The sequence below is a fragment of the Balaenoptera physalus genome (assembly GCF_965194825.1).
Source record: "Balaenoptera physalus genome assembly, chromosome: 6".
NCBI classification, from domain to species: Eukaryota; Metazoa; Chordata; class Mammalia; order Artiodactyla; family Balaenopteridae; genus Balaenoptera; species Balaenoptera physalus.
The window spans coordinates 48,070,891-48,090,439 of NC_138885.1; the positions used below are offsets into that span (position 1 = coordinate 48,070,891).

General features: G+C 39.7%; 1 protein-coding gene across 4 annotated transcripts in view; it reads left to right on the forward strand.

The window, feature by feature from the left end:
• The window catches only part of FMNL2 (formin like 2), a 307,756-nt gene that overhangs the window by 175,853 nt on the left and 112,354 nt on the right, over positions 1-19,549 (forward strand). For all 4 annotated transcript variants that reach the window (XM_082464960.1, XM_082464962.1, XM_082464959.1 and 1 more), the window contains exon 2: positions 2,193-2,276. In XM_082464960.1, the coding sequence (XP_082321086.1) occupies positions 2,193-2,276 (84 nt within the window). The remainder of the gene's footprint in view (positions 1-2,192; positions 2,277-19,549) is intronic.

Here is a 19,549-nt window from a genome sequence, read left to right on the forward strand (position 1 = left end):
AAGTCCTCCAGAGAACTAGGGGCTTGAGCATTATAAGTTCAAGACCTTTGCATTTGTCTACTCGAATATTCACCCACGCAAGGGGCTGTATTGTTTATTATGAGATAGGCATGATTTAGAGTGTTGATATAAGGGGTTAGGGCAGTTAAACATGTAAGACATTAGTTGAATACTTGGCTCAGTTGTTTAGAGCATGGGAGCTTTACAGTAAGACCAGGGGAACAGATAGGAATTCCTTCTGGGGCTCTCTCACTCTGCCATGTTCTGTGCCCAAAGATCTCACCTCAGTCCCAAGCCAAGTATCTTGAAAATGTGTATGATTGGTTATTTGGGACATTTGACTAATAACATATGTATGTACCTGGGAAAATCATGATCAGCACTATAGAAGGTGTGCTGTATTGATGGAGGAGGGTTTTATGAAGACTGATGTCTAGACATCTTGTAGCTCATGGTACATTTCTCACTGCAAACCCAACTTCATAAATCAATATAGCTAAACTGAGAATTGAGGTTGCTGATGGTAACATATGTCCTGAAGGAGTGCTGTCGTCTCACAGAGGGGACAAAAACCAGTTGCACTGTTTTCTTCTTTTCTTTCATCTGTTCTTTTACTCATAGTTGTCTATCAAAGTGAGTCAAAGTTGACGCTATCTATCAGTGGTTCTGCTCATTGAGTTTTCTTTTGGTGTTTTCTGTTCTGTGTCTGGTGGGGCTGTAGTGCTTTAAAAAGAAATTACGGGGGGCTTCTCTGGTGGTGCAGTGGTTGAGAATCTGCCTGCCAATGCAGGGGACACGGGTTCGAGCCCTGGTCTGGGAGGATCCCGCATGCCGCGGAGCAACTGGGCCCGTGAGCCACAACTACTGAGCCTGCGCGTCTGGAGCCTGCGCTCTGCAACAAGAGAGGCTGCGATAGTGAGAGGCCCGCGCACCGCGATGAAGAGGGGCCCCTGCTTGCCGCAACTAGAGAAAGCCCTCACACAGAGATGAAGACCCAACACAGTCAAAAATAAATAAATAAAAAAATAAAAACAAACAAACCCCAAAATGGTTCTAAAAAAAAAAGAAACTGGGGGACTTCCCTGGTGGCGCAGTGGTTAAGAATCTGCCTGGGGACACGGGTTCAAGCCCCGGTCTGGGAAGATCCCACATGCCGGGGAGCAACTAAGCCCTGCACCACAACTCCTGAGCCCGCATGCCTCAACTACTGAAGCCCGTGTTCCTAGAGCCCATGCTCTGCCACAAGAGAAAACACTGCAATGAGAAGCCTGCGCATTGCAACAAAGAGTAGCCCCTGCTCACCACAACTAGAGAAAGCCCGCGCAGCAATGAAGACCTAATGCAGCCATAAATAAATAAATAGATAGATAGAAATTAAAGAAATAGGGAGTACAAACCTCCAGTTATATAATAAGTCATGGGGATGTAATATGCAGCATAAGGAATATGGTCAACAATACTGTAATAACTTTGTAGGGACAGATGGTTGCTAGACTTATTGCGGCAATAATTTCATAATGTATGCAAATGTCAAGTCATTTTATAGTACACCGAAACTAACCTCATATTGTACGTCAACTATATTTCAATTAAAAAGAAAGGGCTACTAGGAAAAGAAAAGAAAAGGAAGTACTGGAAAGACTGCCAAAGAGAGCATCTGTGCTCCCAGTTTGGGATGGCTGGGGAAGCAAGGGACAATAAAACAGGCCCCTGGGGGCAGGAAACTGGACATATGGTCTTTTGAGGTCTTTTCCAGGACTGATTTGTGATGTCTAAGGAAACTTTGGTAAGGATATAACAAGATCAAGTTCCCATTGTCCAAAATGAAAGACTCTCTTATGCCTGGGAAAAAAAGTTGGGCCAATACTTTCTCAATAATAACCTCTGACCTTTTGTTGAGGAGACTAGGAGCCTGCAGTTAAATGAAGAAATAAGGCATTATCTTTCCTGAAATGCAAGTCTGTAGTGCAGAGCAGACTACCTCAGTGTCCCAACATAGGACTTCAGAGTCTCTCCTCACATTCAACCGATCTGATGTTTAAATGACTTGTATAGGGTGTTTCTGTTTAATCAGATGCTAGGATTTGAAAAGTCAGTAAAGAACCACAGTAGTAGTCTTTGGTCTGTCCATGAGTTACCCATTAGCAGTCTGTTGTGGAATGTGACATATTTCTTCTCTTTTTTTCTCACAGAATGCTATGAACCTACCCCCTGACAAAGCCAGATTACTGCGGCAATATGACAATGAGAAGAAGTGGGAACTGATTTGTGATCAGGTAAGAAACATTGATGCTTTTGTTCAAGAAATAACGAGAGAAGAGAACCGGATTTCCTTCCTAAATATATCAGACTTTTTTCAGGAGATGCATGAATTTCTGTCTTGTGATTTGCCTTCCTGTTGCTTATGACCAAAGGAAAAGTTAGAAAATGACATTTTATTCTTGCATTATTTTAATTCTCTACTTTATTTTTAAATGTTTTTTAGTTAAAATTTCTGGTAACTCTGGTCAAGTGGACAAATCAAATTCAGCTGATCTGTTTTTCTGTTTACCTTACATAGCAGTTTATGCTTCTTGAATAATGCAGGTCCTCTAATTTAGTTGGCTTTCTTATTCATGTGTATTGATGTATACTGATGCAAGAAGGTGAATTGTTTATAAAGAAACATTGCTTGGGCTGATAAAAAATTATTTCATATTATAGCAATTCCCCAGGTGTTTTTATTTTATCATTAACTCATAACAAATTTAGACTCTTCAGAGAGATATATAATAAAAAGGGGATTTCTCCATTTTCTTTCTCTCTACCCTCCAAATTCTATACTTCAGAGGCCCACTGGTAAGACTCTGAAGTATTTCCATCTAGTTTTTTCTTCTGTTTTTGTTTTTTAAAAACAATATGTGAATACCCATACATACTCCTCTGCATCTTGATATTTTCTTCAGTATGGATGTCTCTACCTCATTCTTTTAAAATAGTATGTAGTATATCATTGTAATTGGTAGTAATTTTTTGGGAACTTCACTCCTGGGCAGGTACAGCCTAATTGTTTAAAGCTTAGAAGGCTCACCCTGTAAAGTAAAGATAGGCTCTGTATATTATATATTAGCTCTTTTATTTTGTGCCATGAGCGTCTTCAGGGTGGTCATGTCCCCCCAACCCCTTGCCACCCTGAAAATTCTTGGTAGTGTTGTAATCTCCTTCCAACCCTTGGGTCTCTGCTGTGGGACAAATGTGTCAGGGGAGCAGAGGCATTTTCTGTTCCCCAAAGGTAGATGGTCCATGTTCCCTAAGGAATAGATACCTGCAGTTCACATGGAGCTTCTGAAGTGCCCATTGTGTGTTGCTTTACTTTAGCTTCTGAACTAAAACAGTAAAGCAGTGGTGGGGACATCATCCTCTGTTCTGCATGCTATATTGAGCACCACGAGTAGATACAAGCTGAAGAGAAAGCTTATTGCTTATAGGACCATGATGCAAAGGAATAAAATTTTGCTGACACAGTCTTCTTCCTTGAGACTTAATTTTAAATGAGTATTACCTAAACCTATTACTGCCAAGAGAAAAGATTTTACGATAGTGAACAAAGAATATAGGGGTAATTAGTGTAAAGGAAAGGTAACCACACAAATGAGAGAGGTCCAGGGGTGGTTAGAAATCCTGCTTATGACAGGTTGTGATGGAGCACAGAGCTCAGGCAAAGGAAGGTTTTCTTGGGTGGTGGTTTGCATCTCCAACATGCCAGAAAGGGAAGCCTGCTGATGATGGACGTTTCTAACAGCTGTGCTCTTCTCAGCCCATAAGTAGCTTCATGGAGTTGGTGATGGGGTCTAGCGGGGATCTTGAGGCAGAGGGAGGAACAAGTCAGTTATCTTGATTATGTTTCTGATTCTCAAATCCTCAACATTCAGGTTATTATTGCCCTTAAATGTTAATATGCCAGGATGTGGAGAATTGAGCTACTTCATCGATTCCTTTCTGGTGGTCACTTTCACACATGCTGACAGCTGCAAACGGAAGTGGCTCCATCAGTTCTGAGGCGACATGTGTGATTTGTTAATAACAGGGAAATAATCATAATAATTATTATTACCAGTAGCCAACATTTAATAAGCAGATTTTCTTCATAAGGGTTCTGTGTTAAGTCTCGAAAGCAGTCATACTTATTAATATCTCCATTTGACATACAGGGAAAACTGAGACTTAGAGATATCATTGCCGAAGGTCACATAGCTGTTATGTGGTAAAGGGGCGTACACAGTCTCATCCTGGAGAATATGTACATTCTGGGGCCTGTACCCTTAACCACTAGCTCTTTGCTCCCTTCCTTATAAAGTGCTCAAGTTTGTGAATGATATACTAAAAATAAATTAAAAAATACATGTTATCTCTGTTTCTCCGACTTGCATTCTGGCATGCTTTCCTGAGAGGGAGAGAAAGCCGGGGAGTTGTAACACAGGCACTAAGCTGCCGTTATGGTGAACTACCATTTTTGGTTAACCATTAGTCATTGTGAGAATTGTGGCCAGCAGAAAACTGGGCTTTTTGTCACATATAGGTAACCCATTGGTATGTCACACACATGAATATCGTTTCTCCTATGTATGTTTGTGAGGGAAAAGATGAAAACCATGAGCTAAGAGCATTCATAATGTAGTATTTATATGGCAAATATAATGTATTGGTGTTTGTTGACTGTTTATCTGTTACCTACATGGACCATGTCATATATATATTTGGTACCTAGCTATATCTGTCAGTAGTACCTAAACTGATAGACACTCAAAATACATTTGTTTTTATGATTCCATTTATATGAAATGTACAGAATACAAAAATCTGTAGAGACAGAAAGTAGATTAATGGTTGCCATGGCCTGGGAGGGGGGATGGGGAGTGACTGCTAATGAGTGTGGATTTCTCTTTAGTGTGACAAAAATTACACCAAATTACGTAAAAATTACTATAAAAAGACTTTTTGGGAAAATTGGGGATATTTGACTTGTGACTCCCAAGTAATTATTAGGTGATCCCAAGAAATTATCGTTGACTTTGTTGGGTTTGGTTTTGGTATTGGATTAAATAAGAATCTGTTCTTACTTTTTAAGAAACATTTACTTGTGCAAGGATGAAATGATATGACTGGAGTTTGTTGTAAAATACTTCATCGAAAAAAAGTGGTAGATAAAGGAAATGTGGAAGAACCTTTAGTTGTTGAATCTTGGTGAGATATGTTGAGGTCTATTATAGTAAAATCTCAACTTTTGTGAATTTTGGAAAATTTATAATATAAAATTTAAAAACAAAGATATTTGCTACTTAACTGCCTTCATTTTTTTCCTCATCTGTAAAATATAGTTAATACTAACATCCTTAAATTATTTTGAAGATTGGAGGCAATATATGTACAGTATGTAGACTAACACTGGGCATATAGTAAGTGCTTCATAAGTGGTAGGGCTGCTTCTGCTGTGGCTGAGGGGCCCAGATATTAAATATTAGAATCATGATTATTTTTCTTGTCAACTTGTCTTCAAAAGATTCAGGGAGATTTATTGTTGAATCAATCATCATATGTTCCCCAAACATACTTTGCGCTTTGAATACATGGTGCATGATGCTGTCAGGAAAAACCACAGCTATAGATTTCAGTCCAAGAAAACATCAAGGTGAACCTCTTTTCTGTGAAGTCTTAAAACAATGATCGTGGTGTGTTGTCATTGCTCCCTGACACACAACCCATTCCCTGGCCCCTGTTGCTTTGTGCACAAATAGCGTACTAAATACAAATATTAATTTTATTTCTTTTAAAACAAATAATGCAGATATATTATCTGTTACCTTAACATATATGTTATATGCAAGGTGTGCAAAGTAAAATTGGATATTAAAGAAATTTAATTCTAAAAAGAAGTATGTGAACAAGGGCGTTGGAGGCCCCAGGGAGAGATTACTTCAGGTTTCAGTTCCATGAAAGATTATCATGTGGACACTGTGAATCATGGAACTGGTCATGTTTCTCTGTTTTTCCCTTGGCTGCTAGAATGCTCGGAGCCAAATCTGTGGTCTTCCCTTACTGAGGATACAGTATTTTAGTAGCCTACGTTTTGTTTACCAGCCTCATCCATGGCTTCATCGAATTTTTCCTGCCCACATTTTCCCTCCACATCGATTTCCTCACTTAAAAAAAAATCTTGTATGAAGCTGTAAAGTTTCAGAAGTCTTCTTTTTAAACAAGATGAACATAAAATATATCAGCATTATTGGTGAACGAAAATTCAGTTTGCACAGATAACAATACTAAAATTTTCTATCTGCTGTGGGCATTATGCAAATCGGTGCATCATATCTGTTGTTTTCCTTTAAGGCAGCATATAAAGGGTCAGAATAAATGCTTCATCATTATTCACCTATGAATTCAGTTGAATACAATTCATCATTTAATTAGAAGCATCAGTGTTTTCATAGTTTCATGTGGTTTCTGTTAGTCTGTCACTTATTTTGTAAGTATTTAAATATGTCTCTTCCACCAAGAGTAAGTTACTGAAGGGCATGGGCCATGTTTCTTGGTGTACCTCCAACACGTTGCTTAGTGCCTGAAACATAATAGGTGCTTATCGTAAGTGTGTTGAATGGAAGAAAAAGCTAAATAATGTTTGGGAGACAGTGGACAAGGAGGAGAAGGCAGAAGGGAGAAAGAGGGAGGTGGAAGACGTAGCCTGGAGGTAGAGGTTTGCTGCTGCTTTATTCTTTTCACCTTCCTCTACCTGTTGGTGTAATTTGCTTGTGATAAGTGCAACTAAACTTCACTTCTCAATTCTGGAAACTACGGTAAAGAGGGCAGGGTGCCTAATGTAGATAAGAAGGAGTTTATATGGGCATATCTGCAGTGAAGCTCCATCTCCACCTACCCATGGTCAACTGAAAATCCAGTTCTTTGGCTAATTTCAGGAGCAAAATAAAAGTTTTTAAGAGAGTAAATCCCAAAGAGCTTTCTACAGTAACAGTATTCCAGCAGTGTCCTTTAGTCCTTTCCTAGATTACTGCATAAATATAAAGATGACCGGCGCTTCCAGTGGGTCTCAAAGGTTAGACATGGGAGAACCGTGTAAGTCTGTTCTGAGTGGGATGATAGAAGCCGAAGAAAGAGGCTTCCCTGCTGGGTTTTGGGCAGTGTGAGGTGTATCCCAGGGAACTTATTTCTGTGCTGTAGTAAGTGGGCAGAGTTCCATGAGGACATCCTTTCGAGGACTCTGTGGGGCCACCGAGGCTAATTTTATAATAGATGAAATGACAGTGTGAGAGTAAAAAGCTGGAAATACTAAGTTCTTTTGACAAATGCAAATGAAAACTCAAAAGCTGCGTAGCAATAAGAGGGCTCTTTCAATGGTCTTTATATCTATGCAGAGAGGGAAAGCCCTTGCTCTCACTCTTGCCTCAGTTTTCAGTGCTCCGTGAACACAGACCCTGTGCTGCACTGGTTGGCTTTGGGGTCTTGGCAGTTTCCCACAAGTTAAGGATAAAGGTTGCATATAGGGAGCTTCAGAGATCCTGGATGAATTTAAGACTTTCAGATCATTATATCTGGAAGGGTTGTTAGAGATCATTTATTTCAAGCCACTCTTTAAATTTTTCTACTGTAAAACTTAACGCATGCTTGTCAAAAAAAAAAAAAAATTTAACTGTATTGAATCATAGGAAGTAAAGCAGAAGTCCTTTTGCCTTTCCTGCCTGTTCACTAAACTCCTTATTTTATAGATGATGAAATGGAGGTTCAAGAACATAAATGACTAGGCCAGTGCCAAGGCCACCTGGGTTAGACAAGAACACCAATTCCAAACTCCGGTCATGAGCCATTTCAATTATTAGGGACCTAGAAACAATCCATTGAAACCAGAATTGTGGTAGGTAAGGGGCTATCACCAAGGCTTCATTCTGTGCCTTCTCAGGTGATGTTGGCGTGGGGGGAATGGGGTCTGTAGAACTTAATGGTGGTGGTGGCTTGGTTTGTAACTGTGCCTCAGCTGAACACGTGGAAGTGGTTAGTCAAAAATTCAGGACATAGTAGATGACTAATACTGATGGGTGTAGATTCCGTGAATGTATGTAATCCCGTCCCAAAATGTTAGCAGTGCATACCTGAGCTGGGTCAGAAAACTTCCCTGTGGCTTTGCTGGTGATGGCACAATTTGTTTTTTTGCAGGGGGTGGTGGTTTGGCACGGCTCGACCTTGCCCCCTAATGGCTGGCCATTGCTTTGCATTGTAGCCTCTTGAGAGATAGGTGTCTTCCCTTTGCTTGTATAGAATGATATGGGAGAAGGAGATTAAAAACAAAGACAAAAACGGGGAGAGTGAAGAGGTGGCAGAAAATCATACCCACTTAGACTCAGCTTCCTGTGTTCAGCACTTCAGGGAGATCAGATTGCAGCTCTCAAGGCTTGGCACGTACGTGTCCTAGTCAGGAAAGGGGAAGGCCCTTGCTGCCACTCAGCCAGAGCTGAGCCAGGCCGGTGGTACTAAGATACTCCAGTACAGTGAGAGCTGCTCTTGTCTTTTTCAACACAACTGACCCATACCATTTGAATGTATTTAATCATTAAGAATATAATTATTTTTAAACCCTTCACTTCCTTTCTAATACTGTTTCTTCTGAAAGACGAGAAAGTTACTTACTGGATGACTTACTAAGCCCATTTGCCACTGGAATCAAATTTCCTAAAATATTGAAGAGCACACATATATCTCTGTGATTTGTTTTTTTAACTGTTCATGTTTTTGTGAGCCGGTTAGAGCTCTTCTCTGCCAGCTAAGCAAATATTACTGGATACTGATAAATTATTTCTTGTAGACCATCAGATTCAGTTAATGAGGGCCTGTCCTTGGAGCCCCAGGGGAAATAAATGAGTCGTGACGAGGGAAGGTGGGAAGGGTGGTTGTAACCTGCTTCCATGTCGGCTGCCGTGTTAGTCATTGGAGCAGTGTATGGATAGCATAGATAGTGGGAAAGAAGCAGAAGGAAAAGATGGTGGTGCAGCAGTAGCCTTCGCCTTGCTCTACCCCCGCTCCTCTTGCTCCAAGACTCCCGATTTAATCTGCCTTTAGCCTCTATCCCCGAGTTCCAGGCTTTGATTCTACATTTAGCCCAGCTCACTTCATTGAGGCTTTCCCAGCTGTCGGTTCAGCAGACAGCCATCTCCCCTGCCCTCTCCCCCTTATTCATTCCTCTGGCTAGCTGACATTATTACTATATTTAATATTATTTGGCGTTAAGTTGTTTGCATTTTTACTGTACTTCCATAGTTCTGTGGTATGTTGAGATGCTGTTTATTTTAAAATCATTATTAGGTTTTGGGATCTGTTTAATTGTTTTTAAATTCTATCTTTCAAACCCTTAGTGTTTTTCTTTTATCGTTTTGATATTTGGTCTTTCCCTTCTGTGTAATCCTCCTTTTGACTATGCGTTAGTTGGATTTTTTGTTTGGTATTTTGTTTTCTAGTTTATCTTAAAAAAATTCACTATGCATCTTATAAAAATGAGAATTTTCTCTTGTATCCAAATAAAGTCATCACAATTAAAATGAGTAATAATTTCTTAATATCGTCTACTGCCCGGTTCATATTTCTCAGTTTTCTTAATGTTCTTCCCACCTGGTTTTGTTCAAACTAGTCCAGAATCAATCACACACTACATCTGGCGGTTATGTTCTTTAAGTCTCTTTTAATCTAGCACAGACTTTTATTCATGATGCTCATATAGTAAAGCGACCAGGCAAGCCATTTTGTAGGAAATCTTGTTTCCTGTATTTACCTGATTGTTTCCTAGAGGTGTCTGAGCTCCTGAATTTCCTGTTAACCAGAAGTTAGATGTAAAGATATGATAGATTGATGTTGAACGTCTTTGTCTGGAATATAAGAGACAAATAATGTCTGATGTCTCACCATTAGATAATAAAGGTCAAAGGATCAGATGACAACCTGATTCCTCTGTTGTATAATTATGTTTTTCCCTTATGCAGAAAGGAATCTGTGGGGTGTTACTTTGGCATCATATATACGTCTTGTTACCTATCAGCCTTGTACCTAGTGAGTTTTAAAACCAATTGATACTTTTTGGCTGAATCAGTTTCATTAGGAGTTGCAGGAAAAAAAAACAAACCGGATTTTCTAATTTTATTTCCCTTCAACATTAAGCCAGCAACTAGAGCCTTCACCTGGTCCTGGTTTACCCTGGAATTAATTATTCCTGTAATTCTTTCCCTCAATTGTCATTTTTCAAAGTAAGGGCTTAGTTTAATAGATACCTCAAAAGGTGACAAATGTTTTCTTTAGCTTCCTTTTGTGAATATCATTGTGAACCCATGGATTTTCATAGTCAGTGTGTTACAATCAATAGGAGATTTTTTTAGGGGGGCTCACATTAATAACATTTTAACATTTGGGAGCTCCTTCGTGCTGCCTCTTCTCTCCTTTTGACATGACCCTATTAATCCTTACAAGCTTGTTGTATGGTGCAAAAATCATTTCTTAGGCTTAACTTGTACTTTCCTTGCACCTGACCTAGAGTAAGACATTTCTTCAAGGAGCCCTATTCTTTTTCCCAGGGGATGGTATTAGAAGTTGTCATATTATTAGGTTGTCACAGCTGCTGGGTGAATTTGTGTCTCAGTTTAAGTGTCTGGACCTTGAAAATGTATGTCTAAACATTATGAGTTCAAATTGGTATTTCCAAATCAATTTTTAATATTAATTCACTTATTTTTTTGATTTTATAATTATCACTTTTTTTCATTGAAATATTTGATTCCTAACATCAATTATTTTTCTCTTCCTATAATATTAAAAATTTCAAAATAACAACTACCAATATCATTACTAACTAAAGTTAGTAGGTGAAGGATAAATTTTTTTGTACTTTTGTGTCCTCAGAGTGCATCCTATTAAAGATGTGCCTAGTACTGTCATTTAAAGTCACTTGATGTTGATACCTTTTCTGTTATTAACTTCCAGTATAAGTTAGAGTAATGATAGATAACAAACAGATGCTGTATGAGATTCCTAGGGCTGTCGTAACAAATGACCACAAACTCCATGGCTTAAAACAACAGAAAGGGTTTTGTCACAGTTCTGGAGGCCAGAAGTCTGGAATCAGGCTGTCTGCCGGGCTGTGTTCCCTCCACAGGCTCCAGGGGAGAATCCTTCCCGTCTCATCCAGCTTCTGGTGTCTATTGGCGTTCCTTGGCCTGTGGCTGCGTAACTTCAGTCTCTGCCTCCGTCTTCACACGGCCTTCCCAAACTCTTCTCCTTGTATCTGATCCATCTCTTCTGTCTCTTATAAGGACACTTGTCACTGGATATGAGCCTACCTGGATACTCCAGGGTGATCTCATCTCAAGATCCTTAACTTCATTGTATCCACAAAGACCCTTTTTTCCAAATATGGTCACATTCACTGGTTCAGCGGTTAGGACATGGACAAATATTTTGGGTTGGGGGACACCATTCAACCCACTATAGATGCCAAGACACATAATGATTTACAAAACAAGCTTGTCGTTCACATAACAATCCAAGTTGGTATTGTTGATCGTTGGGGGTTAAATTACACAGAATTAATCAGGGATCCACTTGAGGCTGTTTTCAACATAAAGTTTCAGCTTTGCAATCAAAGGAAGAAAGAAAATGCAGGTGGACAGCTGGAGAGTTTTTTGGGCCAGGTTTGAAAGTGGCATGTGTTATAGTCTTATTTTTTTTGGCTAGGCCTGCCAAGGAGGATGAGAAATGTAGGTTAGCTGAATACCCAGGAAAGAGAAGAAAGTGTTAGTAAACAGCTAGTCTCTGCTATGATTACCAATTTTGATAGTCTGATAGTTTCATTTGTTTTAGATTGTATTCAGTTTTAAAACTTGCCTTTATTTATGTATTCATTAATTTATTCATTGAATAAGCATTTAGTTGTATAGGTGAGGGAAAGCAAAGAGTAAAGTGAGAGAGGGTGTGGGTCTGAGTTCTCCCAAAACAGATACCTCCTGTGATACTTGGAGTCTGGAAAGGACTCTAAATGGTTGATAGTACCAGTCTGTTCTGAGTTCCAGCAGGGGGCCAGGCCAGGCAGGAATTGGCTTTGGGACATGCATTCTTGCCAAATTAAAAAGAAATTGTCTCTGAGTTATCTTCTCCTTGAGATTTTTTTTTTTAACATCTTTATTGGAGTATAATTGCTTTACAATGGTGTGTTAGTTTCTGCTTTATAACAAAGTGAATCAGCTATACATATACATGTATCCCCATATCTCCTCCCTCTTGCGTCTCCCTCCCACCCTCCCTATCTCACCCCTCTAGGTGGTCACAAAACACCGAGCTGATCTCCCTGTGCCATGTGGCTGCTTCCCACTAGCTAGCTATTTTACATTTGGTAGTGTATATATATCCATTGCCACTCTCTCACTTCGTCCCACTTACCCTTCCCACTCCCCATGTCCTCAAGTCCATTCTGTACGTCTGCGTCTTTATTCCTGTCCTGCCCCTAGGTTCTTCAGAATCTCCTTGAGAGTTTAAAGGGACTGTTGTCCTTTTCTTGAAGTTGCCAAACCTGAGTTAGTTGCTATTAAAAAGAAGACAAGTTTTAGTTTCTCTCCAGAAAGCAAGTTTCTCTTCCATTAAGACTTACTCCAGGCCTCCAATTTCTTGATTCTAAAATGCTGGAGAAGCAATGAGAGGAGCAGATGCCAACTCTCTATATGTGAGCTTTCTAGAGTTTAGTGTCTCTGGAGACATGGAAAATTGAGTCTGAACCCAGAAGTGAGTTTACATCTTTCCTCTTCCAGAGGTTCCCTTTGTCATACAATTTTTATAGTGGGGAGAAAAGATGCTGGCCTATCCCACAGGGACTGAGAGAGGGACAGAAAATGGGGAGAAGGTTAGCTAAACAAGGGGGGAATTATTCCTTTTTAAAGGAATCCTTTTTGGCAGCTTGATGTGAATGTTCTCTCAGAAATGCTATTCGGCATTAGCAGCTAGAGCAAGAGGCCTGGGGCTCAGTCTGATATGAAGAGTTTAGGTTATCTTTTGCCAAAATGAACATCGCATTGCCTGCCTTCCTGCCTGGTAATACAAATGGAATTACAGATCCCCCGAACCCCCCTTAAAACAGCTAAATTGCCTGAGCTGACCCAGACAACTTGGTTATGCTGTTTGAAATAAACTTTATTGTATGAGCATCTTCTGTAAACTTGGGAATGCTGTTACAGGAAATGACGAACCATATAGCCAATTTAAGGCATACAGGCTAGACTGAGGTTGACCTTTGACACTGTCCTTCAGAAAATAATTTAAATTATTTATTAAGGTGTAGTAGCCAAGAATTTCGACTAGGTAATACAAATACTACTTTATGTTGTTTTAACACTTGGATATTTAACTCATCATCTTTGCTGTGGAAGGCTGTTTTAGTTTAACTTTATTAGTATGGCTTCCTTCCTTACAAATTCAACAAATTCAATTAAAACACTTTAAATAGGGGAAAATGATGAACTATGAATAGGATTAAAGAAGCCAAATTAATATTAAAGAATGAATTATAGGATGTTTTGATTAGGAAAGACCTGTTGAACTAGAAGAGACTTTTGCTAGTCTAAATAAAGGAAATCATTTGGAAAAGTCTCATCAAAAGTTATTTTCAGTCTGAGAGCTGTAATGGAACACTTGGAAAGTTGTCCTCTCCTCTCAGACTAGGAAAATGATTTCATATTCAGAGCTGAAGAATGCTTCCCGGCTCTCCAAGAAACTGTGGCTGTGGAATGCATCTGACATGCTGATTTTTCTGCACTAGTCTTAAGTGCAGAAATGGCCAACTTTTAAAGTTGGGAATGGAGAAAGGGGAGTTACATGGTATTAACTGTATGTTCTTCCACTATTCAGAATTCCTTATTGACTCCCTGTTGTCTGTTCTGTACGTATTAGCTTATTATTTGACATCTGCCTTTGTCCTTTCCAACTTACCGTTTAGGTCCTTTGTGCCATTACCTTTCATAAACTGTGTTACTGGAACCCAGCTAAAGCCTTGAAGTTGCTGGCACATGCCCTGTGCTTCTCTGCCTTTGTTCCCATGTTCCCGCATCTGGATATCTCTGACTCCTGCCTCTCACGCTGTCCCAGGATACCTATATGCTGCCTGTCCTTCAAAACACAATTCAAAAGCCAGTTTCTTCAGGGAAGTTCCTTTGATCATCTCTGTTGGAAAGAGCCTTACCTTTCTTTGAACTTCCAGAGGATCCCATATGGCTCTTATCATATTCTGCTTTGTATTACATAAATGTCTGTTGTATCTCAGAGATGAGATTCAATGCTTTGGCATCGAATTTGTTTCGTTTTGTGCTTTTTACATGGTGTCTTGCATAATGTGTTCTGGACGAATGGAAGAATGAAACAACAAAAAAAAAAAATTTTTTTTTTTTTTCATCTTGGTATTTTTCATGTTAGTGCCTGGAAACAGGAGACCCAAATGTGATAGCAAGATTTAAGATGTTCAGAGGCAGGGACTTGTCTAGCGAAATGTTTTCATCCAATAATAACCGCAGGGATCCTTCTAAATAGTAGCACAGCTGGCACTAGCTGCCTCTGGTAGTCGTTAGACAAAATTAGAATCCCATCTGAACGTGCTTTCTTGGCCATCAATTGTTATAAGTAGGTAGAGTCTTAATACTTTTTCTTCATTTTCTCTTAATTGTCCTCTTCTTTCATACTTTCTGTAGGTGGGGTAGTCATCTGGCAGCCTTTCCAAAGTGTCAGAATTTTGTTTTTTTCTTTTTGGGAAACATGGAATATGCATTCCCTTGGGGACTTTGGTACTCTCAGTTCCTTGGGGGAATCTGGCTCTGTTTGCGTACATTTCCTTCATGTGTGTATAAGTTGCTGCCGCTGTGAGAGCTGAGATGTTATGGCTAACCTTAGTTCCCCTGCTTAGGAACCTGGTTTCTGGTCTTGGCACCTCCTCCTTCCACACATGCACCCTTTCCTGGCCTCTGCTATATTGTGTAAATCACTTCACTTCTGTCTATATACAATATGAATGCAATATTTTATTTTTGTCTTTCCTCCTCCTCATCTACTCTTGTCAGCGTTCTCCATTTTAGAGGGTAAACCCTTGGAGGACATAGATTATTCCCGTCAGTGTAGCTCTGAAGAGCATTTAGCACCAAGCTAAGTCCTGCAAATTAGTACTCACTAATGGCAATGATGCTGGTTGTAATTAGAGCTCATTTAGAGACAACAGTTTGCTTACTCAGCCTTGGCAAAGGAAGGCCAACTACTTTCAGCTTCTAGGAAGAAAAATCATTCAAGCTTAGTGAGCTTATGTGCACAAAAGCAAAGCCCTTTGAATTTTCACCATCTAAATTTATTACAGGAGCAGAATAATGAAACATTAATAATGGTATAATGATGGTGACGTCTAATTCATCCCTAAGGGTGTTTAAGCAGTTTGTGTAGCTTTGCTTAATCCACTATTGAAATAGAGCCGGTGACCCCTGTGACTTTCCCAAACAGGGAAGAAACTCAACACTAAGTGTGTCCCCCACAAGCCATTCATTTCCCAGAGACTCACTATAACTTCTTTTCTTAAACCTCAGAATATGAAGATATAAGATAAACTTGAATGAAATTCTGTTTGATTTTGGAGCTGCTTATCCAAATAGAATTTATGGAGCAGAAATGCTTATAACATGCTTGTTTTAAGTCCAGCCAATGCCAAATTAACCTCAGTTAAGTAATTTCTCCTGTAATTATACACATGGATAGAGAAGATGCAAAGGTTCGGAAATATTGTGCTAGATGAGTGGAATGTCCAGTTCCAAACCTTTATGCAAAAAGGCTTTCAGTGACAAAGTTTATTAGATATACATGGGGAAAGGGGGGTGTGGAGGGAGGCCCCAGAGAAACAGTTCAGCTGGTCAGAAAGGAACCAAGACTGCCTGCCTGTGTCTCATAGAGAAGGCCATGTTGTAGCATAGCTGATGAGTTCCAGGTACTGTGACTTACCCAACGAATCTAGCACTTCCCTGTCACAGCCCTTCATTTAAGCTCCTTTTAAGAATGGCCTGGTTTTCTTTTTTTCTTTTCTTTTTTAAAATTTTTATTTGAGTATAGTTGATTTACAATGTTGTGTTAGTCTCTGCTGTACAGCAAAGTGAATCAGTTATACATATACATATATCCACTCTTTTTTAGATTCTTTTCCCATATAGGTCATTACATGAATGGCCTGGTTTTCTAATTTGAGTTGCAGTAGATTTGAACCTTGGTCATTAAATGGAATCCAATCAATGCTTTGTTTTTTTCCTTATCTGCAGGGCTGGCCTGTGTATAGGCAGAGTGACTTTCCTAGTGGCCAGTGGGGAGAGGGGAGGCTGGTGTAAGCCTTAGTGGATTGAGTTAATGAGAAATGTATAATTATGGAAGGCACTAGGCAGTTTCAGAGCCGTGAGAGGTACAACACAAGCTTATCAGCAAGTGTCCTTTCACTATGACATGAGTTTGGCTGACATATCTAGCACAGAATCCACTGGGTGTATGCCTTGTACAGAGTGTTTACAGTCTCTCTGAGTACTTTTAAACTTTAAAAACTTACTTGTAATTTATGTGAGAAGTGACTTGTATATGACATTTAAAAGAAGTTTAATTCTTTGAACATTATTAAGGACTGGGTGCTGAGTATTCATCTACATACTGAGACTCAAGGAAAAGTAGAACATGTTTTTTGTCTTTTAAAAACTTACTCTAGGCTGGAACTCCTGGCTTGGGGTCTCTCCCCTCTGCCATCACCGAGCTGCCCCAGAGCCCAAGGGGAGGGTGGCCTCACTGAGGCTGCCAGCTCTGGAGGGGGACCCCACTGGCCGAAGCCGTGACTGTCCTTGGGACCGGGAGACAGTTCCCTAAAACCTGGACCTCGAAGGCCACCTTTCTTCACACAAAGAAAGGATTTTTCCATGTGGAGATCGACATGTCAGAGTTTTGCTTTTACCATTTGGTTTGGGGTTCTATCTGTTCTTTTTTTTTTTTTTTCCTTTATTTTCTTCCTTTTCTTCCGAGCCATGTGGCTAGCAGGGTCTTGGTCCTCCGGCCAGTGTCAAGCCTGAGCCTCCGAGGTGGGAGAGCTGAGTCCAGGACATTGGACCACCAGAGACCTCCCAGCCCCACATAATATCAATCGGCAAGAGCTCTCCCAGAAATCTCTGTCTCAACACTAAGACCCAGCTTCACCCAATGGCCAGCAAGCTCCAGTGCTGGACGCCCCATGCCAAACAACTAGCAAGACAGGAACACAACCCCACCCATTAACAGAGAGGCTGCCTAAAGTCATACTAAGTTCACAGACACCCCAAAACACACCACTGGACGTGGCCCTGCCCACCGGAAGGACAAGATCCAGCCCCACCCACCAGAACACAGGCACCGGTCCCCTCCACCAGGAAGCCTACACAAGCCACTGAACCAACCTCACCCACTGGGGGAAGACACCAAAAACAATGGGAACTATGAACCTGCAGGCTGTGAAAAGGAGACCCCAAACACAGTAAGTTAAAAAAAATGAGAAGACAGAGAAATATGCAGCAGATGAAGGAGCAAGGTAAAAACCCACCAGACCAAACAAATGAAGAGGAAATAAGCAGTCTACCTGAAAAAGAATTCAGGGTAATGATAGTAAAGATAATCCATATCTTGGAAATAGAATGGAGAAAATACAAGGCACATACAAGGACCTAGAAGAACTAAAGAGCAAACAAACAATGATGAACAATACAATAAATGAAATTAAAAATTCTCTAGAAGGAATCAGTAGCAGAATAACTGAGGCAGAAGAACGGATAAGTGACCTGGAAGATAAAATAGTGGAAATAACTACCACAGAGCAGAATAAAGAAAGAAGAATGAAAAGAATTGAGGACAGTCTCAGAGACCTCTGGGACAACATTAAATGCACCAACATTCGAATAATAGGGATCCCAGAAGAAGAAAAGAAAAAGAAAGGGTCTGAGAAAATATTTGAAGAGGGTGTAGTTGAAAACTTCCCTAACATGGGAAAGGAAATAGTCAATCAAGTCCAGGAAGTGCAGAGAGTCCCATACAGTATAAATCCAAGGAGAAACATGCCAAGACACATATTAATCAAACTATCAAAAATTAAATACAAAAAAAATTATTAAAGCAGCAAGGGAAAAGCAACAAATAACATACAAGGGAATCCCCGTAAGATTAACAGCTGATCTTTCAGCAGAAACTGCAAGCCAGAAGGGAGTGGCAGGACATATTTAAAGTGATGAAAGGGAAAAAACTACAACCAAGGTTACTCTACGTAGCAAGAATCTCATCCAGATTTGATAGAGAAATTAAAACCTTTACAGACAAGCAAAAGTTAAGAGAATTCAGCACCACCAAACCAGCTTTACAACAAATGCTAAAGGAATTTCTCTAGGCAGGAAACACAAGAGAAGAAAAAGACCTACAAAAACAAACCCAAAACAATTAAGAAAATGGTAATAGGAACATACATATCAATAATTACCTTAAATGTAAATGGATTAAATGCTCCAACCAAAAGACATAGACTGGCTGAATGGATACAAAAACAAGACCCGCCTGTATGCTGTCTACAAGAGACCACTTCAGACCTAGGGACACATACAGACTGAAAGTGAGGGGATGGAAAAAGATATTCCATGCAAATGGAAATCAAAAGAAAGCTGGAGTAGCAATTCTCATATCAGACAAAATGGACTTTAAAATAAAGACTATTACAAGAGACAAAGAAGGACACTACATAATGATCAACGGATCAATCCAAGAAGAAGATATAACAATTGTAAATATTTATGCACCCAACATAGGAGCACCTCGATACATAAGGCAAATGCTAACAGCCATAAAAGGGGAAATTGACAGTGACACAATCATAGTAGGGACTTTAACACCCCACTTTCACCAATGGACAGATCATCCAAAATGAAAATAAATAAGGAAACACAAGCTTTAAATGACTCATTAAACAAGATGGACTTAATTGATATTTATAGGACATTCCATCCCCAAACAGCAGAATACACTTTCTTCTCAAGTGCTCATGGAACATTCTCCAGGATAGATCATATCTTGGGTCACAAATCAAGCCTTGGTAAATTTAAAAAACTTGAAATCATATCAAGTATCTTTTCCGACCACAACGCTATGAGACTAGATATCAATTGCAGGGAAAAAATCTGTAAAAAATACAAACACATGGAGGCTAAACAATACACTACTAAATAACCAAGAGATCACTGAAGAAATCAAAGAGGAAATCAGAAAATACCTAGAAACAAATGACAATGAAAATATGATGACCCAAAACCTATGGGATGCAGCAAAAGCAGTTCTAAGAGGGAAGTTTATACCAATACAGTCCTACCTCAAGAAACAAGAAACATCTCAAGTAAACAAGCTAACCTTAAACCTAAAGCAATTAGAGAAAGAAGAACAAAAATATCCCAAAGTTAGCAGAAGGAAAGAAATCATAAAG